Below are 20,000 nucleotides of genomic sequence, written 5' to 3' on the forward strand. Positions count from 1 at the left end.
TTTCTAGAATTATCTAACAATCTGTAATATTCCAGAAATTTCTTTAATGTGACTCAGCAGTTTCCGCAAACAGTGCACCTAATAGACTATAAATAGCGACAGAACATTCTACATGCTTAGAGTAAACGTATAAAAGCAGGCTTGTGAATAATACAAAAAACTCTTTTACCCTCGTGGCCAGCTGTGATTCATGGATGCGATAACTGTGATGAAGCTATAATCAGCTGCGACAACTATGGCGGAGATATACACAGGAATTCAATCTAATGAATCATAGGTGATGATTTATATGATGATGCAATCGTCCCATATGAATCATCATCATGGTGTAAACATGACACAGAGAATCATTACACAATCATAGTCATCATGCAAATTGATCACATACAATCATCAGTGGAACCACAACCCTGATGTTGTGTGTGTATGTTGGACTATTTATAGAATCATAATATGATGCAAACTGTATACGCTGATCATAACCACATCATCACAACGATGTGTTGCGTGACATTTCATTATGTTTGGAATCAGAGCCATGATGTGGTTTGTGTTAATGACACCATTTTTGGAATCATAACCATGGTGAAATGTGTGTTGGAAACATCCTCACTGGAATCATAAATATGATGTAATATGTGTATGGAACCATAACTGTGATGTGTTGTGTGCAGCAAAAATCATTATTGGAATCATAAATATGATGTGCTGTGTGTAGCAAACATCTTTATTGGAATCGCAACTATGATGCAGTGAATGGGATAACTGCTTTTTTTCTGTGGGAATGCATCCCAGGATGTTTTAGAGAGACCGGCTATTTAAAAAAACCAACTTGTTAAAGACAGGTGGATTGCAAGTACATGAAAAAATTTGTAATTTATTTATCAATTAATTTTTCTGACATTGTTACATGCAAACCGGGGGCATAATTTTATTACTGCATATCGTTTTTTTCTGAAGGCATTTCTGGAACTTGAACAAGGTCAATTCCTTAAGTACATCATAAAGTAAAATATTTCTTACAATACAGGAATCCAGTACTCTAGTGTTGGATCTGCCACTAGCAGCCATTAGCAACCACTACCAATAGCTATACCGAACATTGCTACTAAGAATACTAAAGCTGCTAAACATGTTAGACCTTCACCCCAAGAACAATGTTCCCTTAACTTCCAAAAAATGGGCCTATAATTGCACTAGAAGGCTGTTTACATGTACTTTGCTAATGCAATATTTGATCAACTCTTGAGGAGTACTTAACCATATCACAAATGCCATACAAACTTATTAGGCACTGCATGGTGTCTTGCCTTAGGGCAGAGAAAGTTTGCTCTGCTTTTTCCTCTATTCATCACAAAAGGTACCGGTAACACTGAAATTGATTTGACTTAAACTGATGAAAGCAAATGAAATAACGAGATTTTGTCACGTTTTAGTGCAACCAAATCTGCAGAACAAAACTTGGTGTCAAGTAATAATGATTTTTTGTACGTCAGTGACCAAGCTATATTCTTACTATGATGAATATGTACCTCACTATTATAAACACAGTCCCTTAATTCATATGATTTAGTCATTCTTAAAAGCCCTGCTTTAAACACACGTACAACTTCCTCCCTTGCTCTATGTAAAGAATTCTTAAGTATTCTCGGTTTTCACATGATGTCATGGACGTCATGTTGGAGCCCTTAAACAAAGAAACGGCAGCCATGTTGGAGCCCCGACCAAATCCTCCGGGAATTTAACTCTATTATTATGCAAAGGTTTTCTTTTGTTTCGTCGAAAAACATGGCTGTTGATCACGTGAGTGAAAACCAACAATAGTGGAATCCCACATTGAGCACTAAATTAAGTGACATATTGTTTCAGAAAGTTGAAAGCACCAAGATGTAATAGGTATATTTCAAGTCCGTAATGCAACCTGCTATTCCTAAAGACCAATTAATATGATTCAAACAAACATGCTACCATGTAGATTGTCCAACTCATAGTTGTAATGGACCTTTGAATAATATTAATAATATTATTCAAAGGTCTTGTTCTCCAATGTAGCTTTCATACAATTAATCTTAATTTTTTACTTTTAATTCACAGTTTGCAAATTCTCGGTTTTCACATGACGTCACGACCGCCATGTTGGTGCCCCTAAACAAAGAAAAGGCGGCCATGTTGGTGCCCCAACCAAATCCTCCGGGAATTTAACTCTATTATTATGCAAACGCTTCCTTTTGTTTTCGTTGAAAAACATGGCTGTTGATCACGTGAGTGAAAACCAACAATAGTGGAATCCCACATTGAGCACTAAATTAAGTGACATATTGTTTCAGAAAGTTGAAAGCACCAAGATGTAATAGGTATATTTCAAGTCCGTAATGCAACCTGCTATTCCTAAAGACCAATTTAATATGATTCAAACAAACATGCTACCATGTAGATTGTCCAACTCATAGTTGTAATGGACCTTTGAATAATATTAATAATATTATTCAAAGGTCTTGTTCTCCAATGTAGCTTTCATACAATTAATCTTAATTTTTACTTTTAATTCACAGTTTGCAAATTCTCGGTTTTCACATGACGTCACGACCGCCATGTTGGTGCCCCTAAACAAAGAAAAGGCGGCCATGTTGGTGCCCCAACAAATCCTCCGGGAATTTAACTCTATTATTATGCAAACGCTTCCTTTTGTTTTCGTTGAAAAACATGGCTGTTGATCACGTGAGTGAAAACCAGCAATATGAAAAAAATATTCTGTTATTTATCCTTGTTGATTTCTAATGAACAAGTAACACAATTTTCAAATGAATAGAAATTATACACTTCTGACCTCAATGCAAAGCAGCTATCACTTAAGTGGTAATGTAATGTCAAACATTATTAGTATCACCCAACTAGTGGACTAATGCAAATCCTGCATTTGCAAATCCTGCACTTTGATTGGCTAAGCTACTAGAGGACAATTATTAATAGTCTTTGATTAGCGAAAAGCGTGACACTTTCTTTCGTTTTATTCCCAAATAAATGTGTCTTTAACTTGGATTTGCTAACTTTATTATTTTTATTGCCTTTCTGTCCAACTAGTTGGGTGATACTAAAACAATTAGACCCTTCGTCCTCAAGGGCCATGGGTCAATAGGTCATTCCTTGACCCGTAGCCCTCGCGGGATACGGCTCTAATTGTTAAGTAGTGCCAAGTGAAACATGATCTTACCCTTTTTTGGAGTAAAACAGATACAGCAGCTGCTGTTTTAAAGTTTACCAATAATACTAATAGTGATAATAATGTTAATAATAATAATAATAATAATAATAATAATAATAATAATAATAATGTTTTTCTTATTATTATTATCATCATCATCATCATCATTATTTATCATCATCATCATTATCATCATTATCATCATATGCCACGTAGCCAACTTAAGGCAAAGTCTGTGTCAATCTGAGAGTACCCAGACAACAATTAATAATGCAAGTATTGGCCTCACAATGGTCATTGCAATTTGGAACATTTAAACAGGCATTATATACCTAAACACTCTTAGCAATTCACCTAAAGGCCATCCAATTCCGCGTGAAAGATCAGACCAATCACATTGCTAAGTCATGTACAGTAACTGTTATATAATGCTTGAAAATTCAATAAAATCTTTCCCAACATGAATGCTCACCTTAAAAATTCAAAACAAGTCCAAAACATAATTGATAGGTGACAAGAAAAATCTTTCATAATTTACTGGTATATGTGACAACATACTGTGGATGAATCCTGCATATATGTAACTTAATTGAAATACAAGAGTGCATACATTTGGATTTTATGAATGACTGAAATAAAATTGTGCTCAAGCACAGCATATGAAATGTAGTCATGAAAATTCACAAAAGAACCTAATTGACCTAAGAAAAATAAATACTTAAGTAAAATGATACTAGAAGTTTAGAACTTTACTTACATGTACAGTACTTAATTCCTTTGAACAAAGTAACCACACTACCAGGATATCACCTTGATTACCTTAACCACTTCACTGACAAGGCATACTGTCAAACATTCAAGAGATTATATTATGCACTGAAAATATAATCACAGGAGAGACAACCAAATGCACTTCAAAGGTGAAGCATAACATCAGGAGTCAAGGAACGCCACACTCTATTGGGTATGACAGTTCTTAATAAACAAGAAAAACAATGCAAGAATTTAAGTGAATCACAATGTACGTGTTGTACACATGTTAAATTATATGTTTACAATTCATCTGCATTATGATATCCCATAGTAAGCAATACATGTATGCCATTTCATCACTTGTCATTACTTCAAAATATGTACATGTACTCAATAACCCTCCCCCCCCCCCCAAAAAAAAAAAAACAACACTTGAATTTGTATTTTATACATCAACCAATCTCATCACAAAATGTAGCTTCAAACAATGAAGCAAAATGCTGGTACTTTAATAACCATAGAAACAGTGTAAGCACCCTTGAAGTGGGTCTTCCTTGTACTTTAAGTGGAGAATATCCCCCCTTTAACAACGACATTACAGTCAAACTCTGCTGTTTTGTACTTTAATTCATTTATAGTCCCCACTGTTATGAAGTTGGGCCAAATTATTTTGGATAAATTTGCATTTTCAACCATTATTATCCACTATTTCCAGTTCCCTGCAATTCTGAACCCTTTGACTTCAACAAAGCATGGTTTCACTATATTTTCATACGTGTAACTAATAACCCTACAGCACAAGTGATAATCACTAATGTCAGCTAACAAATAGAGGCAAACAAATATTCAACAAAGATTTTATACATATTGCAAAATGCAATGTTTATTTTAAAAAAAGGGCATCAGTAGTTTAAATTCCAAACAACAACTGACTGGACTGAAAACAGCGCTTTTAAATTATCTCATCTCTCTAGCTGTTCATACCCAAAGAAAGTATTACATAAATCGCCTACCTTGAGGCAACTGGTAAGGCTCAGGTTGCTCATACGAGGGGAAACTTTGGATATCTGACCACAAGACAAATTCCGAATCGCTGTCCATAACCAAATATTATAAAATAGCTTAACCTTTGATGGCATTCAAAGTACTATGAATGGACTGAGTTTGGAAGCCAATCCAAATAACACAATTCTGGAATTCAAATGCAGTCATTATGCTTACTATCAAAATTGTCATATTGCTTCCTAAATTTCTATCCTTCATGTAACCTGCAGGAAAAGTGATAGTTCATTTGCATTTTACCTTAATTGTCAATCTTCTGGTGAAAAGTAGCTTTATGGGATGCACACTGGACAAATATACATATTAATTTGCCCCTGAGCATCCCATGTCTTTCAAAACAATAGAACTCCAAATGGTTCCCACATCTGCAAAAAGGACCATTGTAAAAATAGGATTTTTTGACCTAAAATTCCTGCTGAATTTCCTTTCATGTAGCCCTCATTATATTATGTAGTGTACCTTCCTGTATTAAAGAAGATGATTTCTGTATTTTGGCCATGATATTGTAGTTCCCACTCAAGGGAACATAATGTTGTGACACAAAACCCTACAACAAATAGCTGTTATAAATTATTTTCTTGTATTTTGTTACTAGAGGGTGATGTCCATTTAAGATTTGTTAGAATATTGTGTAGCTGATTCTGATCAACTGGCAGCATCACAGTCTCTCATAATTGACTATGAAATGTCTCAAATCCATTTTACCAAGTATATTGATCCATGAAAACATAAGATAGTCCTGAGGATTTGTTTTAAGTATGATGGCATAGCTGGGGATGGGTGATGACAAACAGAGCCAAAAATAAATGAAATTAAATTAAATTAGCTGTAAGAAAAAAATAATACAATACAGAAATATGATTACTTACTTAAGTTTGCCACAAGGAAATAGTTTTTCCTTACCTCTGTCAGAACCACCCTGCGAATCAGACGTCTGACATTGAGAATGTTATCCCCTTTGTACAGCATACCACTCAGTGCATGAAGACCAGATGACTTGTCAATACCATGGCTACGGTTAGCAAATCGACACCAATCCACAAATGCCAAACTGTGCTCCTTTCGTTGGACATTACCATTGCTGGAAACATGCACTCTTGCCTGAAAGAAAAAGTTGACACTTGCGAAGTATGGCATAGTTGTTTCTACTCCTTGATGATTCCTGTCTACACAGTATGAGAGAATGGTACTACCTCGGTCCGTTCTATTGAGTTTCGATGAAAAGGTGGTCCCATTGACATTGCATCTGGCATAGATGTCAATGCGTGGCTCAACCAAGACGAAGTCATCCCCGTACAATCTCCTGAAGTAAGTTTTGAGCTCCAACAGAAAAGAAATTTGAATGCGCTGGTTGACTCTCTTGGGAGGGAGCAAAGCAACAGGCCAGCCAGTGGAAGAAAATTCCTCCTTTTCAACAAAAGAAAATGGATCACCTGCTACAGCCTCCAAGGTATAGATGGCATTCATTTTGCCAGTAAAAAAATCTTCTGCTTCTCTTCCGAAATGTGCTGTTTGAAGGGACTCAGACACACATGAGTCAGATGAGGGAGTTTCCAGAAGAGGTTGTATGACTGGTGGAACATGTTCACTGATAGAGCCAGGGAGTACAGGCATTGGCGAGTGGGAAGCGCAAAGATGGAGAAAATAGTGGTTGAAAATCTGCTCTTCCACTGACTTTCCACTAGTCAAGGTGTCACTTAGCTCACCAATTCTTCTTTCATACGGGAAGCACCACCAAGCAGTTGGAGGACCCCAATTCTTAATTTGGTCAGGTAGGTGAAGAACCATATGATAGTTGATGCTGACAGAATACTCACCAAAGATTTTACTGTAGAGTTCATGGTGACTTTTCAGCAGTGTTTCCAATCGGTTGATGTCATTTTCATTTATGTAATTGTGAAGAACAATTTCACATGCCTCTGCCAGAGTTCGCACCAGTTTGTATGCTTCCTCACTTACCTCTTAATTTCCACAGACAGACTCTTGCAAAAGTTACGATGAAATTCTTCCACTGCTGGGCAGTTATTCCTCTTCCAGACATTTTCTGAAGCATGGTACGAGGAAGCCGCCCTACATCATATGGGAGTAGCATGGAATTCAGCCTCTGGTGGAAGGTTTCACGTCCATTGGCATCAATAAATCTGTTATCCTCAACTATGATAGCATTTCCTACGTCCTCAACAAGACCAAGAAAGAAATTATGCATCGGGTCAATAAGGAAATTATCAACAGTGTTAAAATATGGGAGACCTGAAAGCTCACTATATCTAACTCCACTTGCCTTTGCAATTGCATCTGAAGCGTGCCGACTAGAGGCCTTTTGGTAGCGTTTCATTGCCTCCCGCACTTCCCGGTCCTTCCTTGTCTCTGGCATGCTTGTTGTAAAGAAAGACATCCTTCCAGAGGCACCAACTGTGCCAGGCTCTCGCTTCGCAATCATGTGACACTTGTCACAGGGTCTGTTTGCCTTGTAACTCAAGAATTGAGAAATCTTTCTTGATGCAGGAATATCTCCCAGCACAGGCAAGAGTACAGCACGTGTGATGGCCTCTTGAGGTCTGTTAGCGATACCTAGTCCAGGTATTTTGATTCCCTCATACAACAATAGTAGATCATCAACAATTGGTTTTAGAAAACTATTGATGTGACGTTGCGCTTCCTCTGGCCCTGGAATAATACCAATCAACATGGACCACTTCTTCTGATAACGCACTGATCTTGGTAAATTAAGGACTGTCATACACAAAACACCACTGGAGTGAACTGCCCGAGTGAAGGGGTTAAAGAAATCAAGATAAAGTAACAGAGCCAAGTTATTCTTATCTTCTAAAAGAGGTACTTTGTTGTCCCTAGGATCTTTCAAAAACATTCTCATAACCTTTCCATCCCACAAGTCTCGCAGGGAGCCATCACTTGACGGTTCGGGTCTCTGCTGAATGAGACTTACAAATTCTTGTTTCTTAAAAATAAAGTAATCCACTTAGAGGGTGATAAATAAGGCGGAGGGGTTGGCGCAGTGGTAAGATCTCTGCCTTCCAACCCTAGGGTCCCGGGTTCCATTCCCGGTTCTGCCGAGAGTGGAATATTTGGCGACCTTCTTTCCCGCTGAAGTTCACTCAGCTTTCCATCCTTCCGAGGTCGGTAAAATGAGTACCAGCATGCATGGACTGCTTAGAAGCGGCTGCAATTTGCGCCTGTATATGCTTCCAGTCCGCTGGGGGTAAACTGATCATTGTAAAGCGCCTTTGAGACGTTTGTGATAAAGGCGCTATATAAATGCACGACTTTACCTTTTTTACTTTATAAATAAGGAAATTTCTTAAATGGTACCCACTTCTTTCTGCCAAAAGACAGATTCTGACTGTATGAGAGCTCAGCTTTGCACGTTTTCCCAAAAAGCTTATTGTTACAAGTAGCCGAGATCTTATCCCCATTACGTCCATTTTTAACAATATCTGATAGTTTATAAATACAGTTACACTTCACATTTGGGCAGACTGCCATTATTTCACATTGGTTGAATATTTTTAATTTAGTTACACAAAATAAATCATTTAGTGTCTTGGGGAAAACTAAGTGAAGGGGGTGCTTAATTATACTAAGAATAAAATTAATAATTGCAATTATCAAAGAAAACAGACTATTTGAACAATTATAATTTAACTTTAACTTAATAAGCATGTGGCAGATCCAGCTAGAAAGAATCAAATTAAAGCTGTCTGGCTCTGCTGTTTCACATTCTTCTGGAATAACCGATGCTTCATTGTACTCTTGCAAGTCCTCTTTTGCTTCAGGCTCATCCAGCAAGAGTTCATCTTCATTTCCTGAACACTCTGTGAATATTAAAAAGGCAACAGTTACACATTTTTAATCCTATCATATCCACACGAAGAATAGAGCGGTTTTCAAATGAGTGTCGTAAAACCAAAACCATAGTAATTACTTTAACCAATCAAAAAGGACGGAGACAATCCAGTAAACCAATCAAAACTCAAAGTAATTACACGTAGCCGACACAAAAGGCGGGAAAATGTGCACGCGCGAGCCACAATTGGTTTTGGTTTCACTTCTGATTGGTTCAAAAAGTGGCGCGAAAACTTTTAACCAATCACTGAGTGAAGTAATCATAAACCAAAGCAATTCGCTAATTACTTTCGACACTCAATTGAAAACCGCTCTATCTCCAATAATAAATAAACCTGTACCATGCTGCAACGATAACGGCATGATCCAATTTGCACCAATAATATCTTTCATTCAATTTCATTTATTATGTGAGGAAATATATGACATTAGATGACTTCTCACCATACTCATTGTCTGCACCACTGAGGTCATCAATGTCAACTTTGTCTGAAAAACAAACAGTGAAATGGAGACTAGATTTAACTAGCGGATTAGCCAATCAGAACATGTTCTTCCTTGAAGCCATGCTAAAACTTTAACAAGGAATTTTGAAAGAACCACCTTCCAAAAAACCTGGCACAGCAAGGTGCCAGTAATTATCATCACAGTATTAAACATCTCACACAAAATGACAGGGGTCACAGGGTTTCAATCGTGGTCATGGTCATAACATGGTTTGAAAAACTCCTTTCACTACCTTTCTAAACAACTTGTCCTTGGAAGTCATCATCCGAGCTTTCATCAGTACTTCCATGTAATTTAAGACAGTCTTCGTTGCCTAATTAAGGTAAATGCAAGTGAATTCAATGCAAAATATAAAGTTACAAAAGTTGAAACCAGAAAAATGTGGAAATTAGATTAATTGTCACATTCTTTCCCTGAGAAAATATCAGTGATGTAGCAGCCGATCCAAAGATTACTTGCCATTGTTTGCAACCCTTACCCCAAACAATAGCTAAAACAATAGAAAGAATGACATGTCATTCTTTCGTGCAAGGGTTGCAAACCAATGGCGAGTAATCTTTGGATCAGCTGCTACACTACTGGGGTGAAAATATAGCTTTGCAGTATAATTATATGTAGAGCCAACCCATGTTGATAAAGATGGCGTAGATCACACTAGCATGTAATTGTATTTAGTTATCACTAAAGACGTTCAATTTATTCTCATCAGTAAAATATCACAGTTAACTTGTATATAATAATGTAACCTAACTCCAGTTTCAGTCCATATCAATGCAAGATTATTAATAGAGCATTTTAAACATACCACTTGCAGCACCTTCGTCAATGAAAACACTTTCATCTGAACTGCCACTAGAATTCTCAGAGGAAAGAAAGTGACCTATAAAATTAACAGAAGAACAACATGTACTGCTGAAACAATATAACTCACCGTCCGTAATACTTCCCACCCATAGAAATTACATGTATAATTTGTATGTTTGTTACAAATACAAAGACATCTATTTCATCTATAATAGACTATCATTTCAAGTTTAAACAATTATTGCCATCTGTGATTCTCAACCCAACGCCCCTCAACCACTTAACAAACGAAGTTACGGTGGGCATGACAGCTTGGGATAAATACAAATGTGGGAGATATCTGATCATATCCAAGTGACAAAAACCGCTGATTACAGACCAACCAATCATAAAAACTGTCAGCCTATACCTTCATGGACTATGTTACCGCAAGTTAATGAGGTATTGTCATGACTTGACTCAACAGCAGCTTGATTTACTGAAGTGAATAGAGACGTCAAATAAGTCAATACATATTAGCTCAAAAAATACAATGTATTACATGTATATGAAACGTTCCCTCCGTCATGGGTCAAATATTTGCCCGTGCGGCCCGACCAAAATGAACTATTTCCACTGATTATAAAAGTTTTTTATTGTCAGACGAGCAAAATTCATTTTTACACTGGCCTTTCATTTGAGAGTGCGAAAATTCACCACAATTTTTTAAGAAACAAAAGTAATGATGCACTATCCTGCAAATCGCATAAACTCAGAAATATAAAATGAATGACCGCACATGTATGTATTGTATTTGAAGGTTTATCGCAATATAGGGTATAATTTAAACAATATAAGTTAAACTAGTTCCATTAGAATCTATTTTTCTTTCGCCAACTGAATTTAACAGACAGAGAAAACGAAGAAAATCAAGACATACCTTTCTCGTATAAACAGTATAAAGTACGATGTCGTTTCACCGTGTTGCACGCACGTAGTCTTCCACTGCAGTCGGGACAGAAACATTTTCTTTTTGACATACTATTAAATGAAACCTCCACTTTGTAACATAAACAGAATTTGAATGGTTTCCTTTCTCACAAGAAACCCGTGTTTAATTTTAAAGTCCACGTAAACAATATTTTTGGCCGCAAACAAGACGGCGGCAACAAAGGAGACTAATGTTGCGCATGCGCCTCATCACCCCAAAAATCCCTTGAATTTCAGTCAAATTCATTCGAAACGCGGGAACATGAGAAATAACGGATGTTGTGCTGGCATCGTTAATATTCATCGCATGTTTCCAAAAGGACGGCACACAATGAATGCAAAGATGATCAGTCATTTGAAAGACTTGGGCATTACCTTATCTTTATGACTGATACTGGTTCAATACAACGGGAAATACGGCGACGGATCACAAATGAAGCGAAGATGGCGAGTCAAAAGTGTGGCGATGAATTGCAGAACTTGCAAAGAGCAGAGGATAGTTTTGCCTTCTTGGCGTTGTTTTTCCTTATTTAAGAGACTTCGACTCAGAATGGAGTGCTGTTTGATAATAAAGTAAGTCGGATTCAAATTGAAATGTGAGTTTACATTCAAAAATATGGGTAAACTGGCGTTTGAAGCGAGGACAACGATAAATCGGCTAACAAGATGGAGTCGAAAAATGGCAGCCTACTGGTGAAGAACATCTCAATTCGCTATAAAGCTTCCCAACCTTGAAATTTTGAACCACATTGTCGAAGTAGAGTCGGGAATTGTTCTGTAGAAGAAATAGGGCTGATTTTGAATCTTGAAGCGAACAGATTAAGCCAAGACGCAAGGCTTTATTTTACGAGTGCTCCAGATTATTTACATTTCCTTGGCAAAAAATATTTTAATTCCCTTTTTCGAGACTTTTGTCATAGGCCGTGATACGGGAATTCCCGCTTGCTGCAGTAAGCCCAACAACCAAAGAAAAGATTTGTGTAAAGAAATTGTCATTAAAAGTGGCAAGGCTCAACACAGCAGGTTTCGTGTGATACGGTGTTGTCTACAAAATGGCTCCAAATCTTGTTATGATATCATCTCACTCTGCCCCATTGTGTCTTTGACTTGGCAAACTTTAACGTCTGAAAATTAAACCACTGAAAAAGCATTAAATTTGAAGCTTTTTTCAATTTGTATATTGTCATATTGCCCTAAGCTGCGAAAGTTTCAAGTTGATAAAAGGACGTGCACAAATAATTCTAACTCGGAGAACGAAACTCAAGTCGGCAGCTCATGCGTTCTCGTGGCCAAATCTTAGAAAATAATTCGTGATACGGGAATCGCCTTTAACAGCCGACACACAAAAATCAGAAGAATAATTTGAGTTGAAAATTTATAATTTAAAAGTGGCAAGGCGCGCGCAAGCGACCAGCAAAGTGAGCCTATTGTCCTGTTGAAATCTGTCACTTCGAGCTAGTTGTTTGTTGGAAGAACAGTCATAGATCACTTTCATAAATGGCGACCAACTTTACATTCTTTTGTATTTATGTTAATTAGACCTACTGGCCTCGTTTTGAAAGAAATATTCTTTTGAAATTTGCTCGTCGTAGCGAGGTTAGTAGGGCTTATTAGCATTAAAACAAAAAAATTAATTTATTTGGCCGCCATTATGAAAGAGGTCTATAGGACGTCCCCTTAATGCTATCCAGTCATTGTGGATACATCAAACACTAATTTGCACAAAAATGTGGAGATTGACACTGATTCGTAGTTAAATTATTTATTATTTATTTATTTACAATGCACTTACTCGTTTTCTTGGTACAAAATTTACTCATCTCAGGCAAAGTATTATTTGCATTTGTATAAAACTGCTTCAGGAGAGGGAAAAAAACAAAATTATTACACTATACCACCAATAGAAATAAATGGTATATAGTTCACTATACTAAAAAGGAGATTGACACAACCAGGTAAAACATTTGTGAATGTAATCCATAATGTGAATACATTCAAGTTAACAACAATCTCAGAGAGAGAATAATATTATATTCTTAACTTTAAATAGTACTCAATCTACAGAACAGGATATCCCATTCAGTTGCAATATTTAGGCTTATAATACTGGAGTACATACCAGCAAGTAAGGAAATCAGTACTGAGCAAAATAGTGTTCAAAAATTGCTTTTGTAAAATAGGATTTTAGATGTGCTGTTTTGATTATAAAGAGGAAGTCATTCTAAAAGTATTTTCCAATAATAGATAGGCAGAATTTTCTTACATTGGAATTTGCCTATAGCATGAAGAAATAAATTCTGCAAAGCTGCATCCTCAGTTGAATGATTATGTTGCTCCGAAACCAGTAATATTGAAAAAAATACATGGCTTATCGCCACAAAGACGATCATGCACAAATAAATGCGTACATTTTAGCAATATCGTGACATTTCAATAGACCTAAGGAAACGTAATGTGGGATGGGGAACATTATTAATGATTCTAATAACTTTATTTTTGAATTTTATAAGCTGTGACAATGGGTTTCATAATCACTACCCCGCAACATAGAGCCATATAGTAAATATGGCTGAATAAGCGAATAATAGACATTGATTAGACAATGTTTACTGACAATGCTTAACCTTAATTATGACATTAATTTTACTAACTTTGTTACAAATATAATGAATATCATCATGCCAGGAAAGGTAATGGCCAATATAGATACCATACCCAAGTATCTTAAGATTAAAACTGGTTCAAGGCATTGACCAGCTAAGTTTAATGAAGGAAGTAAGTTGAAATTTACTTTCTGATGAGGATTGAAGATAAGATATTTAGTTGTCTTTAAATTTGAAGTTAATAAACACTTGGTAGTCAGAGCTATTGTGAATTAGAAGTTCATCTATACATAGGGAAGATATCTGATAACAAGCATTGATGTGCCAAACACAGGAACAAAAGAACCTTTCGTTTCAACAGCCAGCAATCCTCTGGTTGGCACAGTAATGACAATAGGTAAACAATAAATTATCTTCCCTACAGTGTTTTGACATGCTGCATTGCAGAGGTTTCCCCTCCACATGATGTACAATTTAAACAAATTGCTATTTACAGGGTGTCAAGTGGGTAAAATGGTCAGAAAATGAGAAAATGGGGGGGGGGGGGGTTTAACCTAAAAGCAGGAACAAAATGGCAGTATTTGCACGTGAATAGGAAAAGTAATGGAAATGCCTAATTGAAGTCATTATTGAGAGGTTCAAAATTATTGTTTTTAAATCAACATGAAGTGCAAGCTTACTACATTTTTCTCCAGCCATGAGCACAAAAAATACATAATTTTTCCTGAAAAACCAGCGAATTTAAAAGGCTCAGAATAATAGGAAATAACAATAGCTGGCACATTCATCAACTACCTACAAGTTACTACAGTACCCTCATTATCTACCCTCCGATTTCAATCCATGGCGATTTAGTATATCCTCCACACACGTTGCTAATTGTAACTAGTAGGAACTGGTGAAGAAGACGTAAACAACGCTGGCATTTCGTATAATGTTTCTGTGGACAAGAAGGAAAATAAAATACACTAATTTTTTAAAGGACATTTAATAGGGTGCGATAGCTTATGGCTTGAGATTATAAACAAAACAAAAGTAATAGCGAATTCATCTTACCTTAGCAGACTTGACAGCAAGGCCTCGAACAACCACCTCAATCGATCTATCACAACATTCAGCAACATTTAACTCGGAGAAATCAATTGTGCATGAAGCCACGGGCAAAAAATCGATCACGCGAAAGTGAAAGACTTGAAAGGAATCAGCTTCTACCACTGAACGACCGCTATTCCGACAGAAAAAAAGTTGTACACGTCGCTGCTGCTATAAAAAATCCCCAGAGCAAGTAATCGAACAAGACATCTTTGGCCGCCATTTTGTTTGTTATTTCGCGCGCGCGCGCGTGAAAAAACCTGGGTACAAGCAAAACAATCAACCAATCAGACAAAAGTCTCCTTTGTTGACGGCGGCAGATATATGTCTGAACATTAATCTCAACATCCCTTAGCGAATGAATGTACAGCACGATAGCGAGGAAGCCAATCAGCGACTAACAGTTCCAGTAGGGCGCGAAAAAAAGCGACAGCCGCGTTAGCCGCCGTCTGTTTTTTTACGTCTTTCTTTCGTATTTTAACTGCTAATGGTTTACTTTGGAAACATTTTAAATGGAGACAAGCCCTGAAAAAATTGTACAAGCTTTGTTAGCGGACAAAACAGCAAAGTCCCTTTTGCAAGGCTTAATTGCTGAGACTGAGCCCAAAGGTAAGATAAAAGTAAGACACTTCTGTCGCCTTTGTCGCCGTTTAATTGACGTCTCGGTTACATTTTTGTAATTGCCTGTAAATGGCTTCTCAGACCAAGTTTTTCTTTCTTCAGGATTTACCACCATCGGAAGTCATTCCCCTGGTGAGCCAATATTCTTAACTTGTACAAGTAACAAACTACGACAGAAAAAAAGGACATTTTTGGGAACTATTGTCTTTTACATTCAATACAATCCACAAAGAAGCAGCGGCCTCTTAAAGTTTTACAACTAACAAATCCTCCAAGTCCTATTTCAACTTTAAAAATTAGTACAATAAAATGGAGAAAAACCTTAGTCGTAGAGAAAAATGTATTGTTATTAAACCCTAAGACTGATGCCGTAAATGTTTCGAGCCAAACACCAAGTGTTAAGCCTTGAAAATCTCTCGTTTTGAATGAACATTCTCGTCTAGCACCCAAAACATGCCTGAAAACATTTTCGAGCTTAAATTTGGCAATCATTAGAAAGAAAATTGCTTAGCTGTCGCGTAAGCTTTTAAGTTCAAGCCTTGTGTCAAACCATCCACCTTGTCTTGCCCGTTCTACACACCCTGAAGTACGTCACCTTTATTTGTCAAACTGGTATATCATCAGTAAAAACGTATCAATTGCTTTTGTATTAAATAGGAACAAATTTCGTAAAACAAAACACGGTAAAAAACGAACGATAAAATCCGGTTTTTCGGAGTAGCCATGACTCCATTATCAAGGAACAGCAACAAATCCTCCAAATTACAGCATTTAAAGCATCTTTTGGCGCAAAGAATTAACGTGCTAGGGTCCGAAGATTATAAAACTACTTTCGCACGTACCGTGAATGGAGTTTGATTGCATGTCTAGATTTGGCTTCAGGGCTCCTATAAAAGCATCAGTCGCACGCTAAACAGTCAATGGTACCAAACACAGAGAAAACTGTATTGTGTTAATAGGTAACGAAAAGAAAGCTTGAAGCTTACCACTGAATTGCTTGACACATTCATCTCTAGGAATATGTAAAAGATGCCTGGATGGAGTTTAATGATCAGCTTGATCCAGGAAATGGTAGGAATTTACTTAATATTAGTTCAAATCATGCACTGCAACGTTGTTTAACTGAACTCAGTAGCTTATAGCATGTCCTTATTAATTGATTGTTCAACCTTTTTCAAATATATATCCGTAATCGTTTAACGAGCACCTGTAATACAGGTTCATGGAACGTTTTTTTGTCTCCTAGTGCCATGGAGTGAAGTGCCAGATCATCTTGTCGAGGAGATGGTCAAATACCTGAAGGCTATGTTTAGAGGAAACCAGCATCCAGCAAAAGAACCATCCACCCATCTGGTAAAGCAACGCATAAAACGATATTATCGGGCGCAAAGACAACAGAAAATAACAGCTTCTTCGCCTACGAGACGTCGACGAAGACGATTCCAAAATCGGAAAAATCGGCTCACGATGGTAAGATATTTAAAAGTGAGGCTCGCTGGTAGTGGTACAATTGAAGTTACTCACACACAATGAACGATTCTGAAATTAAAAAAAAAAAAAGATACTTTTTAAGACTTAAGAGCGACCTATTATTGATCTGTGTAAAGTTTCACCTTTTTGATTGTTAGAGTTTTAGCATCGCGGTTACCACACGGTCAACGTCAAACGTAAGGCTGTATTTTTAGCCAAAAAACGGAAAACCTGTTTTATTTAAGCACCTTTTCTTGTCTGTTGACTCGTATATCGAGTCATTTCTCAAAGGAGGGAGACAAGCTGAAATCATGACGTGAATCTCACACTGACTCAGTAATCTGATTACCGTTTGGCGTTACAGCGATGCTAATTTTATTACTCACCTGTAGCATGTTGCGGTGTGTTGATTCAGCGTTAGTTTGCTAAGCTTTTCTTTGAGACTCTCGGCCACTAAGAAACAAACCAACTACACTTTACACCATAGTAAGAAAAGCTTCTTTCCCTCGTAAACGTTGCCGAACTGAGTTCCTTTTTAACTACCGATGGCATCTTCCTCCCGCGTGAAAAGATGGTGACGCAAGCCTGATGATAATTGGCCGATATTTTCTCACCGTTGAAATCGTCACCAGTACCCTTGCTCGCAAGTTGCGTGTTCGTTTATTTGTCAAACGCGTGGAATCGGTGTTTATCTTTGGCCTGAACAATCTGGTGTCACATCATCAACACGAATTTCAGTTCAAGGACTCTCATGCGCCCGAATTTCAGAAAATGGTATAAATTGCGTTCTGCTTTGTAATAGACGAAATAATTTGTCAGTGCAAAATACAGATAAGAGCTGACAACTTTTCGGTCTGATCTCTCGGAAGGAATTAAGGAATTACTAAAGCGGCGGAACATTAATCTGAGTTTTGCGCCGAAAAAAATAGACTGTGTTCCTTTATTTCAAACGTCTTATTTGCATGCGGGTAAAGTGTATGGTTACAGTAATTGTTATCGGCATCGTTCGAAAGCGCGCATGAATACTGCTGTACTTTCCTTTGAGATATTAGCCTTTTCACGGCTTTAAGTGACACCATTATATTCCTGCATGCCAGCTCTGATCTTCTGATAAATATAATCATCTCTTAATATGTTCCTTTGTACAATTTCAGAAAGTACATGGCGAAAGAGTTATTTTCTTTGTGGCACCCAATTTGTGGGATATAAAGTTAAATTGTTCTGTTTATGAGTTTATTTAAAAGTATTTACAACAAGAAAATTAAACATTACCTAGCAATAAAATAGAACAATAAGAATCTTAATCTTCAAACGAGTCATATACGGTACATCATTTCTATATTGTCATTTTCCCAGGAGAAACGTGAATAGGAGATGGACAAAGCAAACAGGCAGGGGGCACTGAATGGTTTGAGCACAGAAGAAATTTTTGAACGGCGAGAGAGGATCTCTCCTGTGAAAAGTAAGGCTGTGGCAGTGCCCCCTGACAGTGACGATGAGGACGCCAAAAGGGACCTCCTTTGCAGAAGGAAATTATTTTTGAAAAATGCAAGAAAGGTGGCAAGTGCCCGTCGAGCAAAAGCGAGGTTGCTGCTGGAAGCTGTTGAGAGGCCTGGTGGCAGTCACCTTCAGGTCAGAGATTTGCTGAAGCTGACTGAATCCAGCCAAGCTAATCCACAGATTCCAGTGGTGCCCTCCCCTCCAGACAAAGTGTTTGTCCCAGAATCACCACTTTCCAGCCAAAATTAATCGTATAACCCATCGACATCCAAACCGGCCGAAACCAGCCAGACTTAGTATTTTACTCTGTCTAACGCCAGACGATTTTACTCGTCGATGGGGAACCCCTGGTAGTCAATGGGTTAATAATGTCTTTGCCTTTGGTGTGACTGATTGAAAGTTTTTTTTTTGTCAACAAAGCTCATACATGTGTCCATTGAAAGGAATCTTAGCATGAATTTCTATTTGATTCTTTTTCACTTGACTTGTGTGGTATACACTTGTCCATAAATATTGGTGGTTTTCCAAGTTTTGCAATATTCAAGGTCTTTCCTAGATCCAGAGATAATAAATTATTCAACATTTTATATTGTCAGTGATGACAGCACAAAATTTACTTGAACTTGGTGTGTCAGTTGTACAATCTATTGTCACGGGACTTACTTTTGTACACAGTAAAACTAGGTTCTAGCCACCAAAAAAAAAATTCCAACAAACAGAAACTGTGTAGTTTTTATGGTTTCTGTAACTGGTCTGGGTACTTAAGTCACGCATTCCAACTGAGGAATTTGAATGTCTCTAGAAGAAAAAATGTGGCATAGAGTATTAAGTACCATCCCTTTTCTTTTAAAAAATCATTTCTCATATATATAAGCATATTAATTTTTTGCTGCATTTGCAGTCTGAAAATTGCTTTGAATGTGTATGTTTGCAAAATTAAAAACTCCTTTGAAGTGCACCTTTTGGATTTCAATGAACAACATGTATGATCTTTCAGATTTTGATGAGTCTTTGGCATTATGACTTGAACCCTGACAGAGGTTTGCATAAGATTTCATTGAGTAGTACCTCAAAGAAAGTAGTTGAACCTTTATTACCCATATCTTAATAGTACTTCAGATCTCTTTGTTTAATAGACACCCATTCGAACAAATTGTCCATGGATTAGTCATTACCCAATGAAGTCATTTAGGAAGCTCCTTTCAAGATAAGAATTAACAAAGACATTTCCCTTTTTGAAATTAATTTCTTGTTCTCTCATTTTAGAGACACGCATTCAGCTTTTTTCACTAAAAATGATGACATCTCAATAATCATAATTGGTCCCTCATGTCTCTTGAAGAGACATCATCAAACAAAGGCATCTCTCTTCAATTGCTGGAGAGTCCCTGTTCAAACAAAATGTAAGCCTCTGAACCATGGGTAAGGTCAATTTTTTCTTAAAATCTCATTGAGCTCCAGTGAGGTAATGCAGCAACTTGAGACTCTGCCCTTTCTTGCTCACAAAGCTAGATGTTGTTTTCATAGTCGAAAGAAACATGACGAGGGCATGA

At 37.2% G+C, this 20,000-nt stretch overlaps 1 protein-coding gene across 5 annotated transcripts; it reads right to left on the reverse strand.

Moving 5' to 3' along the window:
* Positions 1–5,578: 5,578 nt before the first annotated feature.
* Positions 5,579–15,149, reverse strand: LOC138051321 (uncharacterized). Of its 5 annotated transcripts, XM_068897513.1 has the most exons (8): positions 14,821–15,145; positions 11,112–14,704; positions 10,602–10,670; positions 10,194–10,268; positions 9,621–9,701; positions 9,326–9,370; positions 8,530–8,850; positions 5,579–5,936 (listed from the first exon to the last, which is right to left on the reverse strand). In XM_068897513.1, exons 3-7 carry the CDS (start codon positions 10,605–10,607, stop codon positions 8,722–8,724), a joined length of 336 nt encoding a protein of 111 aa, XP_068753614.1. In that variant the 5' UTR covers positions 10,608–10,670; positions 11,112–14,704; positions 14,821–15,145; the 3' UTR covers positions 5,579–5,936; positions 8,530–8,721. The 5 variants fall into 5 exon arrangements, with proteins under 5 accessions (XP_068753614.1, XP_068753613.1, XP_068753610.1 ...); XM_068897512.1 differs by having other exon boundaries at positions 5,579–8,850; positions 14,821–15,149; XM_068897509.1 differs by having other exon boundaries at positions 5,579–8,850; positions 14,821–15,148.
* Positions 15,150–20,000: the final 4,851 nt, after the last annotated feature.

Source organism: Montipora capricornis, chromosome 6 (genome assembly GCF_036669925.1).
Source record: "Montipora capricornis isolate CH-2021 chromosome 6, ASM3666992v2, whole genome shotgun sequence".
NCBI lineage: Eukaryota > Metazoa > Cnidaria > Anthozoa > Scleractinia > Acroporidae > Montipora > Montipora capricornis.

Bases quoted from the DNA above. Each gene is read 5' to 3' on its own strand.
- LOC138051321 (XM_068897510.1), bottom strand. From the start codon at position 6,805: ATGGTTCTTCACCTACCTGACCAAATTAAGAATTGGGGTCCTCCAACT.